The following is a 26,157-nucleotide window of genomic DNA, read 5'->3' on the forward strand; positions in this document are numbered from 1 at the left end:
GCTTTGAGCTTTGGCTTACATATTGAACACCGATACCGCTTCTGCCTTGAGCTATGGACTGACTTGTTATTACATAGTGAGGAATGCTGTTGACGCAATTATATGTTGCAAAGCCATTTTCGATAGGGCCCACTCGATGTGGAAGCGATAATGGCAGGCATAGATACGCAGCGTAAAAGGTCCCGACCCATGCAGTTTGACAGTCTTCTGTGCATTCAATCTAGTTATGAATCACATCATATAGTCGGCTAAAGACAAATTGATCTCGCACGGCTCAGCAATTAACTGGCCCAGCCAAGTGCATGTTTTGCGTGATATGTCATTTCATTCATTATGTATATTCTCCTCGTAAGCACAACTGTTCTTGGCCTATCGGGCAAATGATGTGATGGAAAATCTCAAGTAAAAGATGTAGATGTTGTTCTGTGGTGTATCGCAACTACTTCAGCTGACGGCTTATACAGGTCGTAGGAGTGCTCTCCACTGGGGCACGAATTTCCCTCTCCAACACCCGTCCGGAGTGCCGCTCCTCTCTCGGTTCGAGTTTTTAGTAAATTCAATAACCTCTGAAGTGACGGGCAGTCAGTCTCATCTCAGGCCTGCGCAATGAACCAACTGATACATACCCAAAAGCGCCTTTCCTATAGGCCAGTGCCTTCCAACGCTGCACAAAACCAGGCTGGTATGCTCGCCATACAGACAAGATAACTGAGCCTTCAAACTTGGCCCGTAAACCTCAGGAATATGGACGGCTCCCAGTCCGACTACTGCACAGAATATCAAAGGAGAACATACAGATAGAGCCTGAGGCGAGAGGAGTCGCATCAACTGATGGACATCGACAATCGTCGATACACACGTTCGAGCTGGCTTGTGACCATGGATTTGGTATTGAACTCCGGCTGCCATTCTCAACTTCTCGTGGAGTTCGAAGTTAATCCGACTGCGAGCCCTAGATCCCAGAATGTTAGCGGCGCGACATCTTCCCAATTCTACTCGAAGTTCCATACCAATTGAGTGCAATCAGCGAGCAAGCCATCCAGTTGTATTTTACCACATTCGACTGCCAGATTGCTTTCGATAATGGGAGGTCATAGAATGGCGATGGCAAGGCCAGGAATGCACATGAAATCGTATCTTCCGCTTTTTGCAGCTCTTGAACCGACGCTCCAGACAAGATCGTATCGGCTGTCCGTCTGAGTACGGCCAAGCACACTAGGAACCATGCCCGTTCACACTGGTTCGATGAGCCAATGATACCCTGCCATGGCATTTCACTAGCTGAGCCGAGCGACACAGACCGCGCTTGGGATTTGTTGGTCCAATCGTTGTCTGAAACCGGAAGTAAAACCCGGACTACCCGACTGTCAATCCCGTAGGGTCTTGAGGCAACCGTGGATGAGAATGTATCCATCTCCCATACCATCCACCAAGCCCGGCGCTTCTCCTCCAGGGAGGCCCACCGGTGTTGAAACCCATCCTGCCCGTTGAGTGCCTCGGAATCAATCTTGTCGGCATCCATCGTATGTAGGTCCAGGTCATACGCGAGACGCACACAAGTTCCCGTTAGATTCCAGGCAGTCTCCGAAGGGCCAGATTGTAGAAAGTTAAAGGTCAACAGGATGAGACCTTGCAGACACTGCAGATTCCGGACTGAATGACTCCAGTCCTTCTGTATGAACTCCCACAAGTCCATCGCCTGCTTCACAAACTGCTGGTCTCGGCAATGGGGGTCTAGACCGGCAAACCGGTCCGATGAACTGTACCGGGCAGAAAGAGCAAACATACCGTTGAGAACCATCAGGGCGACTGGAGACAATCTGCAAAATTGGTCATCTCGACAGGTACCGCTCGGCCGGTAATCCTCGTCGAACCTTTCCCGCATGAACAGTGGGCAAATCCCCTGGACCTTTTCGAAATACAAGTCAATCAATTCGTCCGCAAGGTCCGGAGTGATTGACGAATTATCGTGGTTGTCAGTTCCGAATTCCATGGGGCTTGGCTCCACTGGAGTTGGAAAGCATTCCTGGATCATTGATTTGAGCCCAGGCGCTGCTCCAACAGACCCGAATGCAGCCATGGGTTCTAGAGACCCTCTTGGTTCGTCATCTATACTCTTTAAATCGCAAAGGATAGCGTCGAGATCATCCAGTGCATCGAACCCCTCCAGTCCGAAGAGGCCGTGGCTCGTGTTGAGCCCGTTTTCTGTCGACTCCAGAATGTCTACGGAGGAACTGCTGGCGGCTGGGGACAGCCTGCGTACCCGCTGTCTCTGTTGTTTCCGATAGGTACAGGTGCTGCCTGTATTGGCGCAAAGAGAGCATCTCGGATGGCGCGAGTCACAGCGCGTCTTCTTTCTGCGACACTCGTTGCAGGCGCGGCGTGACAACGGCCGCCCTGACGAGCTCATCGAGCATGGCGTATAGTGGAAGTCTGACAGGATACCAAAGCTACTGGGAGTGTCCATTGTCGGCAACGCGTCTCCATCGACGGGGTAGGTGTAAGGGGGTGGGAAGTCAAGATGACGCTCCATCCGCCCCCAGATAATAACCTCATGTGGGGACTATTGCAGCGCGCCAGTTCCCACACGGCCCCACCCCCGCCACGACCATCTCACCTTTGATGCGTCTGCTCCAGTGGCCACATTCTGAAATCGAGTTTACAGTTGTGTTTATTGGCGGCCAGCGCTCTCTCTACCCCAGGTTTTCCAACCGTTGATCGGTTGGCAGTGGCCTTGGCGTCGTATTTTACGAAGGCGAGGATTGCATCCTTGGTTGCCTCCCCGATATACTGCCATACTCTCTCACCTTTGCGTTGCGAGCTTATGTATGCATGATCGTACTTTGTAAAAGGGGTAAATACAATGTCATGGCATTTGGAGTTTTAGTCGAGCATGACACCCGCTTCGTCGCGTCGTTTCCAATGACTGCTTCCCGCAGCCATTTTTGACTCTAGCCAAGCTAGATGCCTTGTTTCAACCAGGATAACGCCTGTCTGGCCGCAGTCCGGATCTTACACTCTTCTCTTACCAGATGAACAGTGGGGCCATCTCCAGCAACCCTACTCTCAACAGCACAATCGACAACTGTCGCGTCAGTGTTTGATATAGCGAAGATCGGTACTGCAGCTTCTCCTATGATGACCAGGGACGTGAGGCTCTTCAAATTAGCCCTCGCCGATCTGGTCCTTCTGGCGACTCTTGTTTCGTGCTTACCCAGCTACCCCTTTTGCTCGTCTTTGTCTTCATCCTGGTATGAGATAGGTACTCACCTGCGAGATTCCCTTCAGAGTTCATCAGCGGGGTTGGTATTGCTCGCCAGTTCCAGTGAACGCGTGTGCCCAGTTGCCATTTCCCCCGATTGACGTAGAACGTATCCCTCTTTCATTTTGCTGCTGGTGGTGCTGGCACAGAGGCGGTTATCGGCCGTGGAGGGCCTGCGCCAAGCACAACCTCACGCGTCTGGGCCTAGTGGGACCAGGAGTCTGTAGACCCCGTGTCAGTCTATGCAAATATTGTCACCATGAATCAATCATCAACACATGCGGAAGAGCTGGGGGGAAGTTTGACCAGGGGACTGAACGGTGGATCAGCCGGTGAACGAATAGAGGCATGGACTCTCTCATAAAACCGAATAGGACACCGTTGTCCGGGTACATCGGCATGTATGCAGGAGAGAGATTTCACGCGCGTCCTGTCGCCGGGCGCCGGCACGGTGGAGTCGGCAGGTTTCCTCCTTGGACGAGGTCGAATGCACATCTCCCGGCGATTGCCTGAAGGGGCAATTCCCGGGGTCCACTCCGCGGTTTTCTTGGCTCACAGCTTCACATACCCGACTGTGCACTGCGTCGTAGCAATTATGTCGCACGGGTGGATCCATGAAATCCCATTGCCGGCGCCATAGGCAGATCGAGATGGCCAAGAAAGCTTCTCCAGTGGGGCCGTGCAGCCGGCAGGGCTCCAACTTGATGACGCACCCCCCCGACTTTTCCGTTCCAACTTCCCTCCAGACGGTGCGCGAATATATAAGAGTTGATTCTAATCTCACCCCTGGTAAGGTCTCTCTCGTCACTTCATCCTGATCTTCTTCTTCATATTCATCTTCCCAGCTAAGAATCCTCGCCATGGCACGACGCATTGACGTTCATCATCATTATCTTCCCCCTGCCTACCTCAAAGGTGCGTTCCCTGGAGGCACATATTGCAGTTTCAATAAGGCTGATTCATTGAAAAGCTCTCGAGGCGGCTGGCGGCGATCCCTCTGGATTTCCCACCCCATCGTGGTCCATTGATGCTGACCAACAGCTTTGCAATGACTGTGGCATTGAAACGGCCATCTTATCAGTCACTGCACCGGGTGCAGGTATCTTAAAAGGGGCCGAGTCTGCCCGGCTGGCGAGAGAATGCAACGAGTTTGGCAAGGCCCTAAAGGATGAATTCCCTCAGAAATATGGGTTTTTTGCTGCGCTGCCCGATATTCTCGATACGCACGCGGCTTTGGAAGAGATTCGATATGCCCTCGATGAGCTGCAAGCCGACGGAGTAACCCTTTTCACCCGCTATGGAGATGCCAACTACTACCTCGGTCACCCTGATATCCGCCCGATCTGGGAGGAGCTTGATCGGCGCGCCGCAGTGGTCTTTGTCCATCCAACTCATGCCGTGGATACGAACCTCGTCAACAGGATGCTTCCACAGCCTTTTATCGACTATCCGCACGAGACCACTCGAACCGCGGTCGATCTGATCACGACGGATACGGTCCGCACGTACAACAACTGCAAAATTATTCTCTCTCACGGCGGAGGTACCTTGCCTTATCTGGCTCTGCGTCCAGCGATTGCCTTGAAGGACACCAGGCTCTCGGGCATGACACGCGAGCACTTTCTGGAAAATGCACGAATGTTTTACTATGACCTGGCGCTGACGGATGCAACCTTTGCTCTGCCACTTCTGCAAAAATTCGCTTCACCGGATCACATCCTCTATGGGAGTGATTTTCCATATGCACCCACCACTTCCATCAAGTTTTTCAGTAAGGACCTGGCTGAAGCCAATATTTCGGAGGAAGCAGCGGACAAAATGAATTATGGTAACGCGCTGAAGTTGTTCCCTCGCCTGCGCACTGTGTGAAATCGGGTTGAGCGTTATGATTTGGCAATTTCGCACGGGTGACAGGAAGAGCATTGACGGATGGCCGTTGGGTTTATTCCGTATGAACGCTTCCAATATATATGATCAATGTTTCCGTAACTATAAGCTAGGCCGGCCCATTTCTCTCTGATGCTCTCGTATTTCATGTGAGCCATAGGTGTAGCACTGGTTCTATAATACACCCACCTTAGGGATCCACAGGTGTTGTCCCCCTCGATATGGTCCGGCTCAACACCAACACACACGAAGCACGCCCACGTATGGCCGCAGTAATACAAGTGCATCGCTACCCAGATAGCCGGCTCAGAATCAGTCGCGAGTGACACAAAGCTCTTCTGAGGGAGGAGAGCAGGGAGGAGGCAGTGCTTGGCATTGGTGGAATGCACCCCGGCTCCGGCATAGGCCGTGTGTTTCTGTCGCATGTCATATTCCTCGCGGCCGACGGCATATGGCAGAGCCTGGATACCAGCGTGGAGTTGAATTTAAACACGGGGGCATAGCATCATCGAACAGTGCCAACCTGTTTCGTCTTGCATCAACGGGGGCGGGGGTATGTACGATGCTGTGAGGAGGTCCTGCTCTTTGGATATTGATATACAGATCACAATGTAGGTAGACATGTGGATATGGATGTAGAGTTCGAGAGAGTGTCGATGGAGTGCTGGCCGTGCGCGAGCAAGAGCGCTTATAGACTTGAGCACCCCAATGAGTTCTGAATGGCGCAGCATCATACCACAGCGCTTGGGTCACACTCCGGGGCATACAGACAAGGTCTTATAGCGCAAAAGGGACCGCTCCATCGGCACATGGCTTGGGGCTGCATGTTTGGGTCCCGCCTGCAGGCTCCGTTTCAACCTTTCTGAAATCACTCGTCGTTGCGGAGCTTTTTTACGTCATGACGACGGCTTCTATCAAAGTCTCCATTCTTCTGTCCTATCGGCAGATCTTTCTAGTTGAATAGGTCCAGAAAGTGACAATAACGGCGGCGCCTGTGATTTTTGCGTGGGCTCTGGCTTGTGTATGTGATTTGGGGTCGTTCCGGTTCCGTCACAGTATCTTGCACTAATCACCGGGATGCATAGATTCTTGTTGTCTGCCTCCTATGCATCCCCCTGCGAGGCTACTGGGATAAGTCGGTTCCCGCTCAATGCGGTGTTAACGAGAAGGATTACTTTCTTGGAAAGTCCATCCCCGACACTATCACCGACGTGTTCATGTTGGTGATTCCACTATATCCAATTTGGCAACTCCACATCACGCGCATTCAGAAGATGATACTCACTCTGACCTTCCTAATTGGAGGCCTGTACGTTCTTTGTCCTGTAGTGGGGCCATGGCCGGGGTGTTACTCTACTGACTAGTATGAATGCTAGCGTCACTATTATATCCATTATCCGGCTTGTCTGCTTACTACACATCGATCTCACCTCCGACGACATTCCGTGGAACTTTGTGTCTTACCTGATTTGGACCTGTGTGGAGTTGAGTGTTGGCACGATTGCTGGTAAGCGCTTCCCAGCCCCAGACCAAGCCGGGATAACGCCCGGGACCACCTTTAACGCCACCAACCCCTTAAGCTTGTCTACCTTGCCTTCGCCCCATCTACACACACCTTCGAGTCAAAATAAGGCTCTCAGCCATGCCCAATAGTTCGCCAAAGCCGAGTCAGTGGAACCATCGACAGCCTGGCTCGCCTAGTCGCCTGCGGCAGCTCTCTCCCGAGCAGGATGAATATGGCGATCAAGTGCCCATGCGGGCGGGGAACAAGGCTCAAGAAGGTTTCCTCGTTTAAACAATCTTGGCACTCGACAGCCGCCAAATATAACATTCCAATTAAGACCGCTGTGTCAGAAGTTGCCAAGGGTGGATTATTACGGGCTGTATGTGCATGCACAGGCAATGCAGCTGCGGTGGGGTTACAAGTTAGTAGTGTAACTACTAGTAGTTCACAGTAAGACAGGCAAGCTGTCCATGCCGATAGATATGACCTGTTCGCCAAAATCTTCAAATTAAGGGTCAACGTAGATAACCATAATATCGAGTATTATATAACTCCTTGCGGATTCACTAGTTATTTGGCAGCTACTATTATTCTACTGGTGTCTATCTTGCCTGTCTGCGTTTGGTACACCACACTTGACAAGGGTCTGTGACCGCCACGTTTAACTACCCTGGAAGCAGTGCTGTCCCGCCCTGCATTAGGCCTAAGTGGTACCCTACACATACAAAGAGACCCAAGAAGTTGGAACCGCCCCCCACGGCTGTCAATAGAGGTGCGAGCGTGCTATCGGACCCCTGTGATATTCGTAGCAGAGCTCATTCGGGTGCGTGTTCAGTCTTCTGGGCGGCACCAGACTCTCCCTGGCATAATGTACAATCCATTTACTTTTTCCATGAAGATTTAATGTCCCGTGGGAACCCTTCCAATGCGCCCACGTTCATTTTAAAGTGTGACTCCCCTTCGGTTGGTTCTTATCACTTGTTGCTCATCAAAGCACTCCTCGGCCATGTCTGCTCCCTCCGCTACCACCTACCTGCTGAAGCGCGATCGAGTCGAAGTAATCAGGTATTAAAATCTCAGACCTGCTCATTCGTGAAGCCACACTAATTGAACCCCACCCTACCTCACCCAGACTTGGATTGCAGCGTCTGTTATGGCAATTACACACCAAACATCTCCTCCACCCTGGTATCCCCATCAAAGATGGGATGGAAATTGCCGATATCGGTGCAGGAACAGGGTAATTAGTCATTTCAGCTCTAGACAGCATCAAACGCTAAGCCATATCACCACTTCCTGTAGGATCTGGGCTACCGAGCTAGCCACCCAGCTTCCCCCCTCGGCTCGTGTCACGGCATATGATATTACTGACACTCACTTTCCCGCCCCAGAGTACTGGCCTTCCAATCTCAAATTCGAGAAGCTAGACTCCCTCGGTGCCCCCTCACCGTCTCTAGTCTGCCAATTCGACGTAGTACACCTGCGCATGTGGGCCTTTAATATTCGTGACAACGACCCAGGCCAGCTGATACGCAATGCCGCCAAGTTGCTTAGTTAGTCATTCTTCATGTTGTGATAGATTGCAACCAGACAGATTAACCATGTCAATGGAACAGAGCCCGGCGGTTACCTTCAATGGGAGGATGCCCGATTTGGTAGGAATGTGGTTAGAGGCGACGCCGTCCTTGAGGTACGACAGGTGATGCAGCGTATGAGCAACGCCTCGAAACATAACTTCCAGTAAGTTGAGACACTCTCCTGTAGCCCTAGACCTTCCACATCCTGTAAGTGAGACTTCAATTGGTATGAAGATTGGAAGTTGTGGCTTATTCACCGGTTCTTTCTGGACCGCCTTTAGGTGGCTGGACCAGCTTGACCTGCATGTGAAACGTGCAGAAGGGGCTTTGGACGTGATAGACTGCCAGTACAAGCCGTGGTCGACTCAGTCTATTCCGCTCTGTATGGATACCTTCATGGTAGCTTTGGAGAGCAGTGGCGCTGCGTTGGACTGCTTGAAGCAGGTCGATCCATCTGCTCCTACCTTGGATGAATGGGAGAATGCACTGGAGGCATTGCACAACGAGAGCCGTCATCCTGGCGGTAGTCAGCTTTATTGGCTTCCAGTTACGTTGCTGGCTAGGAAGAAGTAACTGATAACTTTGATCGGAGCGAATATCCGGAGCAAGGCATGGTTAGGAGGAAAGAGAGATGGACAGAGGGCGACTTTGTCAGTAGTAGCTCTCTAGTAGCGGGGATCGGTGATTAGCTGACCTTCGACAATATTCAAGCTACGTGACCATATGCCTCGTACGATCTGAGCTTTCAAGCTCTCATTGTAGGATGTGCTGCATCCTATACGGTAGTACCCGGAGGATACCCAGATTTTTCGCCTCTGTGTTCACTTAAACTTCCATTTTCAACATCTCTATATATCTCTATGCTCTCGAGTATATCGTACTTGATCTACTTTCTATTAGGTTCATTTATATATTTCTACAATTAAATCCTATCTAATAGTACAGGACTTCAGCAACCTACTAAAGTGAGGGTATCTTTTTGATCTTTATGGGCCTGGCCGCCTGGATACCCATCTGAACGCAACTTTCTTGAGAAGTTTTAAGACCACCCCTTATTTTCGTTCTTCAGACGCCGGCGTTGCTTGTGGTTCAGGATACCCAATCGCCATTTTCCGTTGACATGCAGCTTACCTAAGCCAGCCATTTACGGTTAGCGTCTCTTCTCCCATCATGCCGAGTGCCGGTGGGACCATATCAGTCTCCAACTCCAACATCTGCTTCTCTCATCCTTTTATACTGGGACATGGATCCACCTAGGAAACGCCAGAAAGTCTCCTTTGCATGTCAAAGATGTCGCCAACGCAAGCTCGGCGTGAGTCGGTTATGCGCTCTCAATGGTTCGGACATGCAGGCTAATCCCCGTAGTGTGATCAACAACGTCCTTGCCAGCTATGTGTGCGAGCCGGTGCAGCTTGCATATCACGTGGAGGTGCAGTTTCTGGACAGGCAGAGTCTGCCCAGGAAGCTCGAGATTCTATCGGAAGGCGCCACAGTGACATCCGCCGTGATTATCTTGAGGCCGCCATGCTCCCGGAGTCCAACATCGTGGATTTGAGTTGTCAGGTTCGTTTTGACATGCTTAACTTGTCATTATAACTACTCATTTGGTAGATGCTTGGAGATCAAGAAAAACGCCGCGGTTTGGCTCACGACACTTCAGCTCTGCCAGGAGGTATAAGCTCGACAGTTTCTGTCGCTACACGGTCGGTTCCATGGCGCGATTTAACAGGAGTGCCTTTACCACCGAAGACGGTGCTCGATAGGTTCATGACTGATTTCTTTAATTCTGTGGATTGGTTTATAATGGTATCCCTCCAAACATTATTTGTGGGCTATTACCTTGATGTTGATGGTCTTCTGGCAGGTCTTTTACGAGGAAGGCTTCCGGCAGCGGTACGAAAGTTTGATGGCCTCCACTCTTGTTCCAGAGGGAGAGAACAGTAATTTCCTTTGGCTTGTCCTGTTGGTCCTTGGCCTGGGTGCCCACTATGGGTCCTTGAATGCTCTGGATGCGGATGGTGAAAGCCTCAAACAGCTTTCTGGGGATCTCCTTATGCAGATTGAGCAAAGGCTTTTGGCTATCATTGATTTGCCGAATCTAGAGACAGTACAGATATGCGTGTTGCTGGGCAGCTTTCATCTTTTCAATGGCCGCCCCACTGCCGGCCTAGTAACCTTGGCGGGTGGACTCAAAATCGCCCAAGTTATTGGGCTTCATCACGAGTCAAAGTGGCGTGGGCTTTCTGACGTGTCACGCGAGTCTCGACGGCGCTCGTGGTGGGCATTGCAAGTTGCAGATAAGCATGTATCTTGGACCCTCATCAGCAATGCCATGGCTAACTACAGTGGTACCTACAGATACGCGGCTGTTTCCTTCGGAAGGCCATGCACAGTGGATGATTTTAACTGCGACGTTGCGTCTGTTAGTGATATTGAAACAAATAGCCATCCAACAAGTCGACAAGGGCCATTGTTAGAATACCACCAATGGAAGTTCAAGCTTTACCGCATCATGGGACCGTTTCTGGGCCGAAGGCTCCCGAATAGCCAGCTGGAAAGCCTCAGTGCCATTCATGCTCAACTTTCCTCCTGGAAGAGCCAGCTACCTGACAAACTACGGCTGGAGACATACAATGATAATCCTAACGGCGAATCACGAATCCTTGAAATGCAGGCACTAGCTCTCCAACTGACCTACGATAATCTCCAGATCATCCTCCACCGTAGCGCGGCGTTTGGTGTCCACAAACGTGGATCTCATTCAAATGAAGGTGCGAGCCCGGAAAACTCCTTCTCCCAACAGCAACTTCTGGAGTCCGCATTAAGAACCTCCCAGCTGCATCAGCATGCCCAGCTTTTACAAGCATGCCGCAAGACACACGCTGTGATGCACATTGGGATCTGCCTCTTCACATCCGGTGTCGTCCTCTGTGCGATCGCACTAGCGCAGCCCCTGTCGATAGCCAGCCAGAGGGCAAAAGAAGGCGTCATGCGCATCCTACGCTTGCAGGATGACAGTATATCCTCCCGGCATCTTCTTTCCATTCAGAGTGTCCAGATCCTGCGGGATTTAGTGACAGTCGTTATGCGCTCCGAGGAAAGGGCTATATTGGGCTACTCTTCCATGCCAGTAGGTATACCTGAGAGATCTGATGATGGCCGGTCAATATCAGTATTACCGCAGGCGGATTCCACCATCCCCGATCAGGCCTTGCTCGACAATGCCGGCGCATCCCAGTCTTTCTCAAATCCGGGACCTCTCAATCCTCTGCAACAAGGTCAGTGCGCTGTTACAACCTGCGATCTACGCCACTCTCTCATAGTCATACAGTCTTCAGGCAACATATAAACCAATCTCTCCCCGAAATTGACCCCTCTGGCTTGATCGACCCCAACAGTACCCAAGGATCGGTGGAAATGCAGCATCCAACCTCATCAGCAATGTTTTCATGGGATGGGAATGTATCCGCCCTAGTCGATGCTGGCCTTGTGGATGCAAGCCAGATGTGGCTGTGGTCAGATAATCTGGAGTATCAATCGTTCTCAGAACTCAGTAGCATATTCCCTTGAGGCACCAGTGATTTGGTGTTATAATAATCTGGATGCGCCCTACACATTGATCTATGCTGCAAGCATTTCCATTTGACGATACCAGCCTTTCTGTTGGTTTGTCTCAAGGTGGGGCAACCTCGGCGGTCTCCTTATGTGTGCCTTCATGGGTAAGAACTCCCTCGCTTCAATTTACTCCCTTGTAGTTGCCGAGAATTCCTCGGATCATCACGTAAGGCTAAACCAGACCCCTGTCCGATGGGGATAATATAGGGCCAGATGGATTTGACTCCACTCTCCTGGAGCCAATGGATGGGTCATTTGTGGGGCTCAGGTATCCTGTGGATTGCTGAAATGATATATCTCCCTGCCATATGACTGAGCTTGATCCTGGTCACGCGTATGCTTCACGATGTCTCTTCACGACCATTCCATTAGCAAAGACAGCAATTGTTGAAGAGCGTTCACCGTATCAATGGATCCATATGCAATGTTCAAAAGATGGGAAATACAATCAGGAACGAGCAACGGGGAATCTCCTGGTAAGAATACCATGGTTTAACTCCAGACACCAGGTAGATGACTAAGGTCCGTCGGAGAAGAACTAACGATGGTTCCTCATCGACAGCTCCATCGGAGCCTAGTCCTAAAACGGCCAAGGCCTTACCTCCATTTTCTCCGAACAGCACGACGACGTTTGTCAGAGTCCGCGCTGCCAGGGGCGTTGTGGTCCCGTTCAATACGTAGACTAATCCACCCTAGACCCGGCCAGGGCGAATTCCCACTGGTAGTCGAGTAATCCTCTGTCTACGGAGGAAGCCAAAGCCCAGAGGTTAAGCTCCCCTGACTCCGTCGGACACTGAATTCAATTACAAATTCGAGACTGAGCTACGATCTGTCTGGGTATCATGGACGGAGCTCAGCTAAAGCTGTCTGAGCTGACTCGCCTACAGTGATCCATAAATTGACGTTCTGACGGAGGGAAATGCCTACCCCACAGGCAACTCTGCAAATCTCCAGGGAATCATTAGTGCTGACACTGACCAAATCCTGCTCACAGCTTTGACTTTGGTTCCGGACCTCCGGTTCTCCCATTGTGGGCTTGAACGTCATTCCCACCCTTGGTTTGACATCGCACGCCCAGATACCCAATGACGCGTGGTCGTTGCCACCTGGGAACACGGACCTTCCCACCTGAGCCGAGAAGTAAACTGAATGTTGTCATGCGGTCACTTCGTCTTGACGTACATGTCCTGGACCTTCCCCAACTAGGTCTTACACTCGACACCAGGCCCCTCAGCTTGTTGCAGGAATTGTTCCGCCAGCAGTGACACCATAAACCACTGGTATCGAACGACATGACCACCCATTCTACACCACTATTTGAAGGCTGGCTGGGTCACGACCCAACCTCCGCAGATGGAAAGATGACATGGGCCCCTACACCCCTAAAGCATGGGAGGAAACCGACATCGACATCAAAATCACGCATTGCAGTGTTTGCAGCTCTGACCTAAGTACTCTGCGCAGCAGCTGGGTATGTGTTGCGTTAGGCTTCTTGCTGTTCTTTTGATCGAAGCGCCTGACCTACGCTCTATAGGCACCGGCCGAGTATCCCTGCTGCGTCGGACATGAGATCGTCGGTGTAGCTATGCGTGTCGGGTCAGCGGTTACCAATGGTATTTCTGTAGGTGATCGGGTAGCTGTTGGTCCGCAGAGTGACGCCTGTCTTGGTCGGCGAGGTGTATGTCAGGAGTGTGCGAGTGGGAGGGAGAATTACTGCCACATTCACCTAACCGGAACCTACAATGGTCGGTATCTGAGTGGTGACAAGTCCTTCGGTGGATTCGGACGGTACCATCGCGCGCCGTCACATTTTGTCTTCAGGGTTCCGGACGGGTTGCCATCGGCACATGCGGCGCCAATGATGTGTGCTGGTGTCACTACCTACTCTGCGTTGAAGAGGAACGGCTGTGGCCCAGGGAAGAATGTGGGAATCATTGGCATTGGAGGATTGGGACACTTTGGGATTCTGTGGGCGAAGGCACTCGGTGCAGAGAAGGTTGTGGCCATTTCCCGCAGGTCGAATAAACGAGAGGATGCTATTCGTCTGGGGGCGGACGAATATCTCGCTACGGAGGACGATGCGGACTGGGCCGGAGCTCATAAGATGACGCTGGATCTGCTTATATGTACAGTTTCTTCCTCACAGGTAGGGCATACGCAGTTCTACCCAAGAATCACGGAATCTATCCCCTGATGATACACCAGATGCCATTAGAAAGCTACCTCAGCTGCCTCCGCACCGACGGCTGTTTTGTCCAGATCGGCTTACCAGAAGACAAATTTCCTCCGTTCCGAGCAGGCCTACTGGCCTCACGCGCTGCGAAAGTCGCGGGCTCGTTCATCGGTGCACCGCACGAGATTCGAAAAATGCTGCAGCTGGCGGTCGACAAGCGTGTAGTTCCGTGGGTGACCGAGCGGCCGATGAAGGAGGCGAATGCGGCTATCGTTGATATGGCGCAAGGGAAGGCTCGATATCGATATGTCCTCGTCAATGAGGAAAGCTGATTTGGAACATTCAAGTCGAGACGATCAAACAGGAGCCAACGGGGTTTATGTGACTCAATCTGAAAAGTGCGTTCATTATATACCTTGGCGAGAAAACATAGTGTGACAGGTAATCTGGCTGATTTGCGTACGCAGCGGGAATGGCCGCAATTCTTGGAGTCTAGTCTCCATATTCTCCATCCTCGGTAAAGCGAAGGACCACCTCGGAGGCTTGCCAAGTCGGCCTCCGTCGGACTTAGTGCGCGTATTTAAAAGTGGATGTCAGCTAGTTAACTAGTTCGTTCGTTCTCGTGGTTACGTCATCCTTGTTATTTAATCCTCCCCGATCCACCACAAAAACCCATCTTTTAACCGGCGCGAATATTTCAACGTCTACGTAAACTGTGGGTGGCGTGCTTACCTGCTAACAACAAACAAGTCACTATGTCGGAAATGAGAGCAGTCGGTATGCTATCAATCCCCCAGCGCAACAATAACACTCAGGGCTATACTAAGGCCAACAGTGGTCAAGGGTGGCAGGGGCCCGGCGGATGCCATGTCCATCGAACAGATCCCAAAACCAACCCCCTCAGTGGGTCAGGCATTGATCAAGATCAAGGCTTTTGGACTGAACCGCATGGACCTGTTGCAGAGAGAGGGTCTGTACCCTCTTCCGCCGCAGGCCCCAGAGACCATGGGTGTCGAATTCTCCGGCACGGTGGAATCGGTCGCCGCTGGCACGGAAAGCGACTTCAAGGCGGGCGATGCTGTGTTCGGTCTTGCGTATGGAGGTTGTTATTGCCCTAGACTCCCCGTGGCGAACGTTTGTTTTTAACCTGTCGCAGGAGCGTATGCGGAGTACATCGTCGTCGATACAGGCATGCTGGTCCATAAACCCCGGGAGCTTTCATGGGAACAAGCTGCCTGCGTTCCAGAGGTGAGGCATGCATTGGACTGATAACAGAAAGCTCCGCTAACTCTGCAGACCTGGATCACTGCATCGCAAGCCCTCCACATCATCGGGCAATTTCAGCCCGGCCGCTCCGTACTTTGGCACGCCGGCGCCTCATCCGTCTCTATCTGCGGTATTCAACTCGCCAAAGCAGAGGGCGCCAAAGCCATCTATGCGACAGCTGGCTCCCAGGAAAAATGTGATTTTCTCGTTAAGGAACTTGGTGTGACAGCCGCCTTCAACTACAAGACCCAAGACTGGGCTGCGGAGATCAAGAAGGTCACGGATGGGGTGGGCGTTGATTTGATCGTTGACTTTGTCGGCGCAAACTACTTTCAGGGGAATCTGGACGTCGCGGCGCGCGATGGCCGCATTGTCATGCTAGGCTTGATGAGCGGGCGGAAGTTGCCGACTGGTGTGGACATTGGCGGACTGCTGTTTAAGCGACTTCGCGTCGAGGGCAGTACGCTTCGCAGTCGGGAGCTGGAATATCAGCGGAAGCTTAGAGATTCCATGGTGGAGCATGTTGTGCCGAGGCTGACGGATGGGACCTTCAAGGTGTTTGTTGAGAAGGTGTTTCCCTTTACCGAGATTGCCGAAGCTCATAAGCTGCTGGAGAGTAACCAGACGAGGGGCAAGTTGGCATGTGTCATATAAGCTCCTAGCACCTGTTGCCACCATTAAGTGAACTAGGCTTGCATTGCCAGATAAATGATAACGCCAATGAATCTGCATTAAAGAAATCCCCCCAGCACTGCTGCTTCACAGTAAAATACCCCAGCGCGTGGAGTGATATCATACGAGCATTAGTCCGATTGCAAACAGTCGAGAAATGCCCGGAGTGGTGGAAGGATTGTACAATATAAGGCGCTATGGAGCCGCCACACAGGCTGACAGATCGCCACCTGGCTGATGAGGCTAGGCTCTCCCTACATAGCCTTGTCCCTCAAATCATACCTCGGTAGCCCTGCTGGAGTACAAACGCCTGGTATTGGATTTAGTTGGCTATATGAACACGATACGGCCGTGGCAGATTAGAACCCGGCATCCGCCGTAATCGGCGGAAGGTACCTGCTGAGGTGATTAAGCTCCACCTAGAGCCCCGATTTGTTGTCCCTTGTGCACACGCGAATATAAATCGGACATCGCCTATTTCTCGGTCTTCTCTCAACTCACAGCTTGTTTATGACCCCTACTGCCATCACAACCTATGATGTCGCTTCGGAGCCAGCCGTTCACCAAGGTGCCAGAGAGCACAACAAAATCCAGCAAGACGACAATCGATATTGGTGGCTTTCACGTATACTTCTACGGGGCTGAAGAGCTATCCCCGCAACAGGCTGAAGATACAGTGGTTCTCTTCCATGTGCATGGCCGAACCAGGAGCTACACAGATGCTGAATTGTTCGCCCACCAGTTTCTCTTCCAATTGAAGCAAATGGGGAACTTCACTAAAGGCTTCGTGGTGGTAACTTTTGATAGCCGCAACCATGGAGAAAGATCGGCATGGTCCCCGCCTTAACTACTATCTGAAAGTCACTTCTAACTTCCATGATCCAGATCGACTCGGTAGCTGCGTAAGAACCCCAAACAAATTTAATCATTCTGATCTTGGGCTTTGTATTAATGACATGGATGAAGTCAGGACTGGAGCGGAGGAAACCAGAAACACGCGTGCGTCTCCACCCTAACCTTTTCCTTTCTTCTTGATAGATTCATAGACTTATACAATGCTAGACACGACATGCTTGCAATGATAGGTTCGCTGCCCTGCTCTGAACAAGTATATTATCTCACAATCTATCTGCAGATGGCAATGTGTTTGATATCCAAACCGTGATGAAGTATCTTAAAGTTTACACAGGAGATCAGTTCACAACAACCGAGTTTGTTATGTCAGGGCTATCACTTGGTGGTCATACTGCATGGGATGTACTCTCTAAGGTGGATGGCATCAAAGCCGCCATTATCATCGTGGGCTCCCCCAATTTGACGGACCTGCTCACCGAACGGCTCGGCGATGCAGTAGACAGCAAAGATGGCACTGGCTCAACGAAATGGCCCAAGTCAATTTCAGCAATGTACAAGGCTCGAGATCAATGTCTTGAGCAGATTAATGGCAAACATATCTTGATTTTGAATGGGGCCCTTGACATGCTTGTTCCAAGCAAGTTCACTCTGCCCTGGGTTGAGAGGCATGGCAGTCGGAATGATGTCTCCTTCAACGTTTTCGACAATACCGGGCATTGGCTGTCACTAGAGATGATGGATACTATTGTCGAGTGGGCTGCACGGAAGATCGCATAGAGTGTACGCAATTAAACGTGTCCCGTCGACTGTCATTCCAGGACTTATATATATGTGTTCTTGCCGCTTGTTTGAGTCTAGATATACTCAGGATCCCATAGTGTATGCAGCACAATACATTGATATTGAGTTGCTCTTTTGTTAATAACCCCAGGTCGATTTTACTAGTACGTTATAGTAGCGCATTTCAACAAAACTCACCACTGCGGCTTTCTATTAAAAAGAGAAGACAGAACTCATTCTAAGGTAGTCAGGACATAGATACTCTGAACACGTTAAATTAACTGTAGAACCGGCTAAAAAAACTGCTCTCTCTACTTCCATATAGTTTCGTTCAATCTAGAAGAATTGTCCTGTCAAGTTGCGCCACTATTCTTTCACCCTGGGAAAGCTCAAGCCGAGTGAAAGTACTTGTCACATAGGGACCATCAAACGCAACCGAGTTCCCATCAGTCAACATTTATTCCCGAGGTCTTATTGTATTGTATATTATCCCTGGGATGCTTCTCGGTATCCTGTGGGTCGAGAGGTCTGCCCGACAACTCCGTCGGAGTTTTGGAGGAAGGACCAGCTTGCCCGCACCATTTTGCTGCCACTGTTCGGAGAGCTCCGTCGGACTTGCCGGCGAAGGAGAATCGCACTATTCAGGTACCTGTGCATGCTGCATTCCACCCGGGTCAATTGAACTAAATTCGTTACACACCATGAACGCCGATCTAATTGATTGACAGTTATATTCTTGGTGAACGTGCTGTACAATATAGTGATATAGAAACCAGTAAAAGAGTAAAGCTATTAGAGAAAAATCATGTAGATTTGTCCTGCAGGTGCTTCAATCGTTATTGCTATATTTGTATCTTGAGATCAAAACCAGCCTGGATGTCCGAAGCCTAAGGATCCTTCTCTATACAGGAAAGAGCGTGTTTCGGGAAACTACGAACTCTCAATGGATGGACATCCCATTTGCACTAGACCAAACATTGGGCTCATTGGGCTCGTTGTAGCGAATTCTAACCGACGGACCTTCGGGTATTCGGTTGGAGTCATGGATCATCAAGTAGTGAGAGTATGCCCTGACTGGTCTCGCCTATTTAAGCCATCCAGATTCCTTACAACTAGAGACTCTTGTTGAACGTTGGTCAACCAAGTCTATAGTTCCCAAACGTGCTGAACAACTCTGCCACAATGATAGCCAAAGAAGCTGACCTTGTCCCCCGTGACGAGAATACCGGTCAAGTATTCCACCTAATCTTTGGTTGTATGAGAAACCTTCCAGATCTAACATGATGAAAGGTACTGCAGGTTGATCATATGCGGCCTATGAAGGTCGTCGTGATTGGTGCAGGAATTTCCGGTATCCTTGCAGCCATTCGCTTCACCCAGCGTATCCCTAATCTGGATCTCGTTGTGTATGACAAGAACCCTGAAGTCGGCGGTACTTGGTACGAGAATCGGTATCCAGGAGTGGCATGTGGTATGTGAAAATCAACTACACTATTCTGATCCTTGCCTCATTCTTCTTCAGATGTCCCGTCACATGTGTACCAAGCCTCATTTGAACCGAACCCTAGCTGGTCCCAGTTCTACTCTTCTGGTGGTGAGATTCTCAGATATTGGAAAGCAATCGTCGAGAAGTACGATGTTCGAAAGTACATGAAACTCAACCACAAAATCGTGGAGGCAAGATTCGATGATTCACGATCGAAGTGGGATATTACCGTCCAGAATTGTGTTACGGGGGAGGTTATTCAAGACACTTGCGATGTTTTGTACGCATGCATCGGGGCATTGAATGATTGGAAGTGGCCCGACATCCGAGGTCTTGACACCTTCAAGGGCAAACTCCTCCATAGTGCTTCGTGGGATGAGTCATGGAACCCGGAGGGTCTTTCTGTCGCGGTCATTGGCTCTGGTTCAAGCGCGATTCAAATTGTCCCAGCTATCCAGCCGAAGACCAAGCGAATCGATAATTATGTTAGGGGTCAAACCTGGATTGCTCCCCCATGGGCGCAGGATGAAGTTCGCAAGCACACGGCCGAAGGCGCGAATTTCAAATTTACACCAGAGGAAATCAAAGAGTTCAAAGAGAACCCAGATGCGCTGTTGGCATATCGCAAAAGGCTGGAGACAGAAGTTCAGTCGATGACGAAGTACCTTTTGCGTGGAGAGCTTGCAGAGAAGGCCGCGGATGATTTCAAGGAGCACATGGCCATGAAATTGGTTAGGAAACCGGAGATTCTCGACAAGATTCTCCCGTCCTTTGCCCCTGGTTGTCGGCGCATTACACCTGGGCCTGGATATCTTGAAGCATTGAGCGAGGACAATGTGTCTTTCGTCTCGGATGCGATCTCCCATGTCACAGAAGAAGGGATTGTCACGGTCGATGGCACCCTGAGGAAGGTCGATGCCATTATTTGTGCTACTGGGTTCGACACCAGCTTTGCCAAACGATTCCCAATCTACGGCAGCGGGGGTCTAGACCTCTGCGAGAGATGGAAGGAGTACCCTGATACTTACATCAGCCTTAGCACACACGCGCGCCAAATCTCTTCTTTGCCCATGGCCCCAGCTCTGGGATTGGAGTAGGATCTCTTGTCATTGTCCTCGAACGCACTTGCGATTATGTCTGCTCAGTTATCGCCAAAATGCAGAACGATCGCATCGCGACGATTCAGCCGAAGAAAGAAAGCTGTGACTCATTCAAGAAATATTGTGAACAGTTTTTCAAGAAAACGGTGTTTTCGCTGCCTTGTCGTTCCTGGTACAAGCGAGGCACTGAGAATGGTCCCGTCACTGCTCTCTGGCCTGGATCATCTATCCACTTTGTGAAGGTCTTGGAGAAGCCCCGCTTCGAGGATTATGACTACACGTATCTTGGTGGAAATGACATGGGGTGGATCGGTAATGGTTTGACTGTAGGGGAGTCAGATTCCAGTGTGGATATGGTTGACTATCTTCACCCGGAAAAAATTGATTTCCCACACTTCTAAAACCAGGCGAACCCTAGCCTAGTTCGAATGTGCTTCTCTTATAGACCTTACCAAATCCAGTGTGTTGGTAGGTCGGGTCAACATTATTGATTCTTACCAGGTTTTGTGTTGGGAATCTTAACCCTCAGATGGCGTTTAAGATTAGATCTCAAACCCATAGATTTCGAATATGTATCCTTATATCAAGCGATAGAATATAGAAAGGATTATCATCTGTATGCCAGGAATACGTACTATTTCGGGTAGAAGACCTACCCACTGGGTAAGGATACGTAGGCAAGGTCCCAGGCTCAACCATCGAGGCCCGATGTCCTAGGGATTTGGCATTATTTTAGTAGTTTGAGTAGTTGAATTCCATCATGCGATTTAGCATTGGAAGTAATCTGATACTGGCTTATTAGTTGAGTTCTCAAGGTATACATTGCCCACATGATGTCCCAGAACGCCGCGCTCGCGAATACCGCTATTACTCTGATCGACAGTTGAGACATCGAGCTGTACGGGATCTCATCCTCAACCCCTAGTCCCAGCGCTGCGAGTCCCGACACTTCCCGCTTTACCCGCAGCGCATACACTGACAGGATCTATGCCACGCTCACCCGCGAGTACGGCAGAGACGGAAAACAGAATGGGGCGCGGATGAACGCTACCACAACCAGAGCATCGTGATGATCAGGGGAAGGTCAGCCCATGCAACAGCCGCTGAACTACTCTAGAGCATCAAGTATGTCAGGAAGACCTATTCCCAGAGTTATGAGCGAGCCGGGCGTAGGGGCGACGTTGTCCATGTCCTGGATATAGGGTCAGCCGTGTAGGAAGGACTGGCACTCAGTACCAATCACAATAAGACAATACCAGCAGCAGCTAATGAGGAAATTGCAAGGTTAAGGGGCTAACTATTCATTCGGGTCACATCAAGATTCATATTGGTCAAATCATCAGCTTGCGGGTCTGTAACATCATGCTCGGAGATGGAAGCCAGCTGACGGCCGGCTTCATAATGTTGGCTACGAGAGCTATGAAACCACGGCTATTGGGATACGCCGCATTTTTGTGATGTCTACAGTGTGTTTGCGGCATATGTCCAGTTATCGAAGTTGGAATGGCGAGATCCTGTTGAGAGAAAGTCCCTTCTAATCGTTAATGTAGCAACAACGATTTTTGCCATGGGATCCGATATTCAGGGATTTGTAAACCTGGCGTTCCCAATATAGCTGGCAGCATTGGCCAACGTCACACTTCATTATGGAGCTGAAACACGTCCGTAACCATTTTCTATGTGAAATAGGGGCCTTGAGATTGGCCTAGTTCATTGCAAAGTAACTCGGGTACGGCAGTATGTCTACACTCGCTATTAGACACTCACTAGGCGTGGAAGCTTGAAGAGACAGGTCACAGGACTTTAAGAACGAAGAAATCTATGTATTATTAGCCAAGATTCACGCTGCTGTCATCTTTGAGCTTCGAGATCCTCACTAGGCTTTCTCAACAATTTCTTCTCCTAACCGTAGCACTTCCCCAGGGTTACTTTGACCCTTTATTTAATAGCTGGCTGCCTGGTATTAAAAATCGCCTGGAGTCCGGTAGGTGTATCCGTTTATTTAGATACGGTCATCAGATCAGCGTGTCAGTACCTCAGTGCTAGATGAGTATAGAAATACACGGGAACGAATAAAAAAGAACAAAAATCTCGCTACCACATATTCAATACCCCAGGTTGGGGGTGGGTCTTTTTTCGGTGGGCCGTGTAGCTGACTAGGCATGCCAAGCACCTTGCACACAAAAAAGATCAAACTTATTTCAATCCTCAAAACCAACAGCAAACCAGTACTATCGTATACCTAACTCGGTTCCTAAACGTCATGACCACGATCATCCGCCCTGCCGCGCCAGATGAGATCCCCGCCATTATAGATTTCATCATGGCGGCCCGCGCCGACATGTTTTCAATGCTGGATCCATCATTGCATCTCCAAAAGGCCCAGCGTGAACTTGCCACCTTCCAGCAAAGCTACCTGGAACATCCCAACGGAGCCTTCTTCACAGCCCGAGTGGATGGTCGCTTGGTTGGCACCGTCGGTTACGTCACCTACGACCAGCGTTTCCCCCAACTGGACTTTGGCGAGGAACGGGTCGTCGAGGTGTTGAGGATGTATGTCCACCCTGATTGTCGCCGAACTGGATTAGCTTCAAAGCTGTACACGGCTCTCGAGCAGAGAGCAGGACAAGCAGGCATTCAGCGAATGTATCTGCATACCCATCCGTTTTTACCGGGCTCCATCAGCTTTTGGGAGCAGCAAGGGTTTTCCGTCCTCCACGTTGACGATGATCCTGTGTGGCGTACGACGCATATGAGCCGATTGCCTGCTGCTGGTGAACGTTAGCGAATAGATCTGCTATCGACTGCGGCATGAACATGCTTCTACGGGATTTTCTGTTTGCCCGTCTTCAACTTCCACCGCAAAGCCCGCTTTAGGGCTGATTGAAGAGAACCACAGTGACTATATATAGTACGTGATATAGGAGATTCTGGTCACACTTTATTGATTACTGATTGATCTATGTACTGTAGTCTCTCTGTATTTATTGTTTATTGATTATAGATATTCTTTTTTCCACTCTCGTATGATGCAGAACATTATAAAGATTATTTAGCTTGGAATATTTAATATTGTAGATATATTAACTAATCTGACAATCATAACTAACCAAAATCTGCTTATTAACTGCTTCAAGGATATCGCGACCCGGAAGTCGGGTCCAGCGGACCTGCATCCACATATAACACGAAGAAATCCATATCTGAAAAAACTAGCAATCGTCTGAATCAAGAAAATAAACCAAACAGTACAATTAAGGTCAATAATATAACAAAACCCGACATAGAGAACAGGAAAAACAAACTAAACACAGCAACCAAACAAGTAATGCAGTAATCAATAGCCCCTCGCCAAACCGGCGCAAGTTCACCGACTGCAATATTTACTATTGTTCCCTGATCTGGCAGACACACGATAACTGATATGTTCTAGGCTGCCTGTGATCTTGGTGTTTTCCGGTAAGCTGGAGGTAAAATACCAGCCAGAGCCGCCTTGATTTGGAGTGCCAATGTGCGTGAGTACCACCGGTGCTGCTGGGTATAGCCGCCCATGATCCAGAAGTTATCGAGTTTCTGATGGCGCTTCCACATACCGCCAATCTCACCTTCTGTATCAAGCCCCCATGTTCCCTCGACATGTTCCGCAGTGTCCCAAGCACCAAGAATATATTCCTTTCCTCTGTTCGTGCTGTCATTCTTTATCGAATTGCCGCCAAGGATTTGACTTGCAGTGCCACGTTCGTTGGAGTCGGCAAACCCCGTGCACCAGATGATAGTATTTGTATCCATAGTAGTACCGTTGGAGAAACGCAATCCGGAGGTAGTATATCCGATAGATTCAGTTCCCGCCTTGATGCGGACTTTGCATTCTTCGATTAGCTTAGTGCCACCCACATCGACATAATGGCTACCGGCCCGCTCAAGTAGGTTTTGCAGCAGAGACTGTCTCGGGTCACTGCAATCAATGACGGGGAACCCAATCGCCTTCAGACCAGCGGAGCACTCTGGTTTGTTGGACGCAAGCTGTGCAAAGAGATTATACGCTAGCTGGCCCTCTATCTGAGGGAGTAGCGACATGAACTAGTTATCGGCTACCTCGACACCGCCGTCGTATACACCAAGGCTTATGGGGTGGCAACAATAGTCCACGGGTATAGTGGATGTTGGCGAACGGACTACCATAGTATACTAGAGCCCTGCGGCATGGCAATCCTGAAGTACGTCAAATGCTGTATTCGCAGAACCAATAATCAAAACAGACTATTTACCTTGTTAGAATCATCTCAGAGATAGAACTGCCTTAACACTTACTCTTGCCCCTTTCTCCTTGAGCTCTCGGGCATTCTTATATTGTGCGGAATGTAAGCTAATACCTTGATATAGGTTTTGATCTCCGATCGCTGGTATATGTGGTATCTGCGAACCAATACCCGTTGATAATAGGAGCTGTTTTGAGACGGTCCTATATAGACCAGTGGGAGTTTGGAATATAATTTCCCAATTTCCAACCGATGGGTCATATTGTGTTGACTGGATTTCTGCCGAGTTGATCATGTTGAGATTGAATGTCTCCACGTAGCACCGAACCTGCGCCGTGAGCTCGCCCTTAGTAAGAATATGTGGAGTCCGTAGCTCCTGACCATATGCTAAAGAAACTATCAGTATGCACTTATAGCATCGCTCGGGTGATTCTATCAACATACGCATAAATGGCATGTCACAGTATGAAGTCGCAATATGGAACTTCATGCAGTCGTATTGAAGGGCCCAGTTATCACCGGGATATGGGTTCTTGTCAACCATGAGGCTCTCTATTCCTAGGGCCCTAAGACGTGCGCACAGAGTGACAGCGCTGTTTCAGATATAAGATTAGTTAAGTAGCTTTCATAACGACTACACCTTAACCTACACATTTCCACCTCCCATAATAAAGACATCTGTCTCAAAATCCTCTAAATTATCAAACTGTCTCGATAGTAACTGAAGGAGGCTCTCATCCTCTGGTTGCACATCTAAGCTCGTAAGCCTCGTACTTGAAATCCATATCATCCACCGGATAGCGGTTTGTTCATTCTCAGGCTCGGTCCGAGTAGGCAGCAGAAGCATCTTGCCATTACAGGTAGCAGCGGGTGCTTCAGCTCGAAAGGTCAATGGACAGTCGATAAATTGCTGCCCAAGTCTGCAATCATCTCACAGTGTTTACTTCTTGCAACATTTCGATGCAGGTCATTCGCTTACCAAAACCGGCGATACGGATAAGAATATTGCTGGTCCGCCCACCTCAGTCCCCCCCTTTACGCTCCCAGACTCTTTGTTTCCTGAAGACTTGCTGAAATAACGCTTGTGCTCTGAAATGTGCGTAGATGATAGGTCAGCGCAAGCTGATCTTTCCAGTAGGCTTGGCTAGTGAAGAAACAACCTGTCAGCGATTCACCATCTTCCGCTGCGAGAGCAGCATTAACGGTGTTCAACACTAACTGTGCCTGCTTGGTTGCCCCATCACCAGCCAGGGTCTTTGGGTCTATGAGACCAGGCGTAAGCATAGGTAGTGGTTTCTGGTCCATCGTACTGCGTAGATCCCCTATAATCTAACTAGGGAGAAAGATAGGAAGATCCATCAGACTTAAAGATTTTAAACTCCCCGATCAAAATTAACTAGGAGTTCGGGTATTAAGGTTGAGGGAACGTGTTAACCCAGTAGCACCTAAGGAGTGCCCCCATCCCCATCTCGCGCCCGAATATATGTAGCTCAAGTTAGGGTCTTCTATGCCAGTACGGATGCGGGTGTCACTTTTGTATCCAACAAAGCTGATTTGCCGCAGCATAGATAACATATTCAAGAATCCACAGATGATGGGGAGTAAATCATAGTAAGCGGCCTGTAGACAGCTGCTTCCCGTGGATAGGTTTCCCCTGGATCGCAAGTCATAGTAGATAGATGCCGTTCCGGGGAGCGAAGGCCTGCTTGGATATACATAAA

General features: G+C 49.9%; 11 protein-coding genes across 11 annotated transcripts; 9 read left to right on the forward strand and 2 right to left on the reverse strand.

Moving 5' to 3' along the window:
- Nucleotides 1-456: 456 nt before the first annotated feature.
- On the reverse strand, nt 457-2,533 carry ABOM_005617 (Zn(II)2Cys6 transcription factor; the record flags this gene model as incomplete). The annotated part of the gene is made up of 3 exons (XM_022532746.1): nt 457-566; nt 627-952; nt 1,011-2,533. 3 exons carry the CDS (start codon nt 2,531-2,533, stop codon nt 457-459), a joined length of 1,959 nt encoding a protein of 652 aa, XP_022389050.1.
- A 1,589-nt stretch (nt 2,534-4,122) lies between these two features.
- On the forward strand, nt 4,123-5,131 carry ABOM_005618 (amidohydrolase family protein; the record flags this gene model as incomplete). The annotated part of the gene is made up of 2 exons (XM_022532747.1): nt 4,123-4,177; nt 4,233-5,131. The coding sequence occupies 2 exons, from the start codon at nt 4,123-4,125 to the stop codon at nt 5,129-5,131; spliced, it is 954 nt and encodes a 317-aa protein (XP_022389045.1).
- A 2,589-nt stretch (nt 5,132-7,720) lies between these two features.
- On the forward strand, nt 7,721-8,803 carry ABOM_005619 (class I SAM-dependent methyltransferase; the record flags this gene model as incomplete). The annotated part of the gene is made up of 4 exons (XM_022532748.1): nt 7,721-7,893; nt 7,956-8,206; nt 8,270-8,393; nt 8,512-8,803. Coding segments are annotated over 4 exons (840 nt in total), but the record flags the coding sequence as incomplete, so codon positions are not given.
- Nucleotides 8,804-9,473: 670 nt separating this feature from the next.
- On the forward strand, nt 9,474-11,800 carry ABOM_005620 (Zn(II)2Cys6 transcription factor; the record flags this gene model as incomplete). Its single annotated transcript, XM_022532749.1, has 5 exons — nt 9,474-9,542; nt 9,596-9,793; nt 9,842-10,036; nt 10,095-11,508; nt 11,562-11,800. The coding sequence occupies 5 exons, from the start codon at nt 9,474-9,476 to the stop codon at nt 11,798-11,800; spliced, it is 2,115 nt and encodes a 704-aa protein (XP_022389092.1).
- Nucleotides 11,801-13,211: 1,411 nt separating this feature from the next.
- ABOM_005621 (NAD(P)-dependent alcohol dehydrogenase) lies at nt 13,212-14,350 on the forward strand (the record flags this gene model as incomplete). The annotated part of the gene is made up of 3 exons (XM_022532750.1): nt 13,212-13,316; nt 13,380-13,991; nt 14,051-14,350. The coding sequence occupies 3 exons, from the start codon at nt 13,212-13,214 to the stop codon at nt 14,348-14,350; spliced, it is 1,017 nt and encodes a 338-aa protein (XP_022389093.1).
- Nucleotides 14,351-14,773: 423 nt separating this feature from the next.
- ABOM_005622 (NAD(P)H-quinone oxidoreductase) lies at nt 14,774-15,938 on the forward strand (the record flags this gene model as incomplete). Its single annotated transcript, XM_022532751.1, has 4 exons — nt 14,774-14,795; nt 14,854-15,120; nt 15,175-15,266; nt 15,315-15,938. 4 exons carry the CDS (start codon nt 14,774-14,776, stop codon nt 15,936-15,938), a joined length of 1,005 nt encoding a protein of 334 aa, XP_022389094.1.
- A 556-nt stretch (nt 15,939-16,494) lies between these two features.
- On the forward strand, nt 16,495-17,588 carry ABOM_005623 (alpha/beta hydrolase family protein; the record flags this gene model as incomplete). Its single annotated transcript, XM_022532752.1, has 5 exons — nt 16,495-16,749; nt 16,842-16,858; nt 16,923-16,955; nt 17,019-17,041; nt 17,092-17,588. 5 exons carry the CDS (start codon nt 16,495-16,497, stop codon nt 17,586-17,588), a joined length of 825 nt encoding a protein of 274 aa, XP_022389095.1.
- Nucleotides 17,589-18,773: 1,185 nt separating this feature from the next.
- On the forward strand, nt 18,774-20,174 carry ABOM_005624 (flavin-containing monooxygenase; the record flags this gene model as incomplete). The annotated part of the gene is made up of 3 exons (XM_022532753.1): nt 18,774-18,824; nt 18,882-19,062; nt 19,114-20,174. The coding sequence occupies 3 exons, from the start codon at nt 18,774-18,776 to the stop codon at nt 20,172-20,174; spliced, it is 1,293 nt and encodes a 430-aa protein (XP_022389088.1).
- A 59-nt stretch (nt 20,175-20,233) lies between these two features.
- ABOM_005625 (flavin-binding monooxygenase) lies at nt 20,234-21,064 on the forward strand (the record flags this gene model as incomplete). The annotated part of the gene is made up of 2 exons (XM_022532754.1): nt 20,234-20,489; nt 20,985-21,064. 2 exons carry the CDS (start codon nt 20,234-20,236, stop codon nt 21,062-21,064), a joined length of 336 nt encoding a protein of 111 aa, XP_022389089.1.
- A 1,376-nt stretch (nt 21,065-22,440) lies between these two features.
- ABOM_005626 (GNAT family N-acetyltransferase) lies at nt 22,441-22,962 on the forward strand (the record flags this gene model as incomplete). Its single annotated transcript, XM_022532755.1, has 1 exon — nt 22,441-22,962. The coding sequence occupies one exon, from the start codon at nt 22,441-22,443 to the stop codon at nt 22,960-22,962; it is 522 nt and encodes a 173-aa protein (XP_022389090.1).
- A 644-nt stretch (nt 22,963-23,606) lies between these two features.
- On the reverse strand, nt 23,607-25,741 carry ABOM_005627 (uncharacterized protein; the record flags this gene model as incomplete). Its single annotated transcript, XM_022532756.1, has 7 exons — nt 23,607-24,236; nt 24,399-24,437; nt 24,489-24,823; nt 24,881-25,029; nt 25,087-25,346; nt 25,416-25,525; nt 25,612-25,741. The coding sequence occupies 7 exons, from the start codon at nt 25,739-25,741 to the stop codon at nt 23,607-23,609; spliced, it is 1,653 nt and encodes a 550-aa protein (XP_022389091.1).
- Between the last annotated feature and the right edge of the window lie 416 nt (nt 25,742-26,157).

Source organism: Aspergillus bombycis (genome assembly GCF_001792695.1).
Source record: "Aspergillus bombycis strain NRRL26010 chromosome Unknown contig00043, whole genome shotgun sequence".
Lineage (NCBI taxonomy): Eukaryota > Fungi > Ascomycota > Eurotiomycetes > Eurotiales > Aspergillaceae > Aspergillus > Aspergillus bombycis.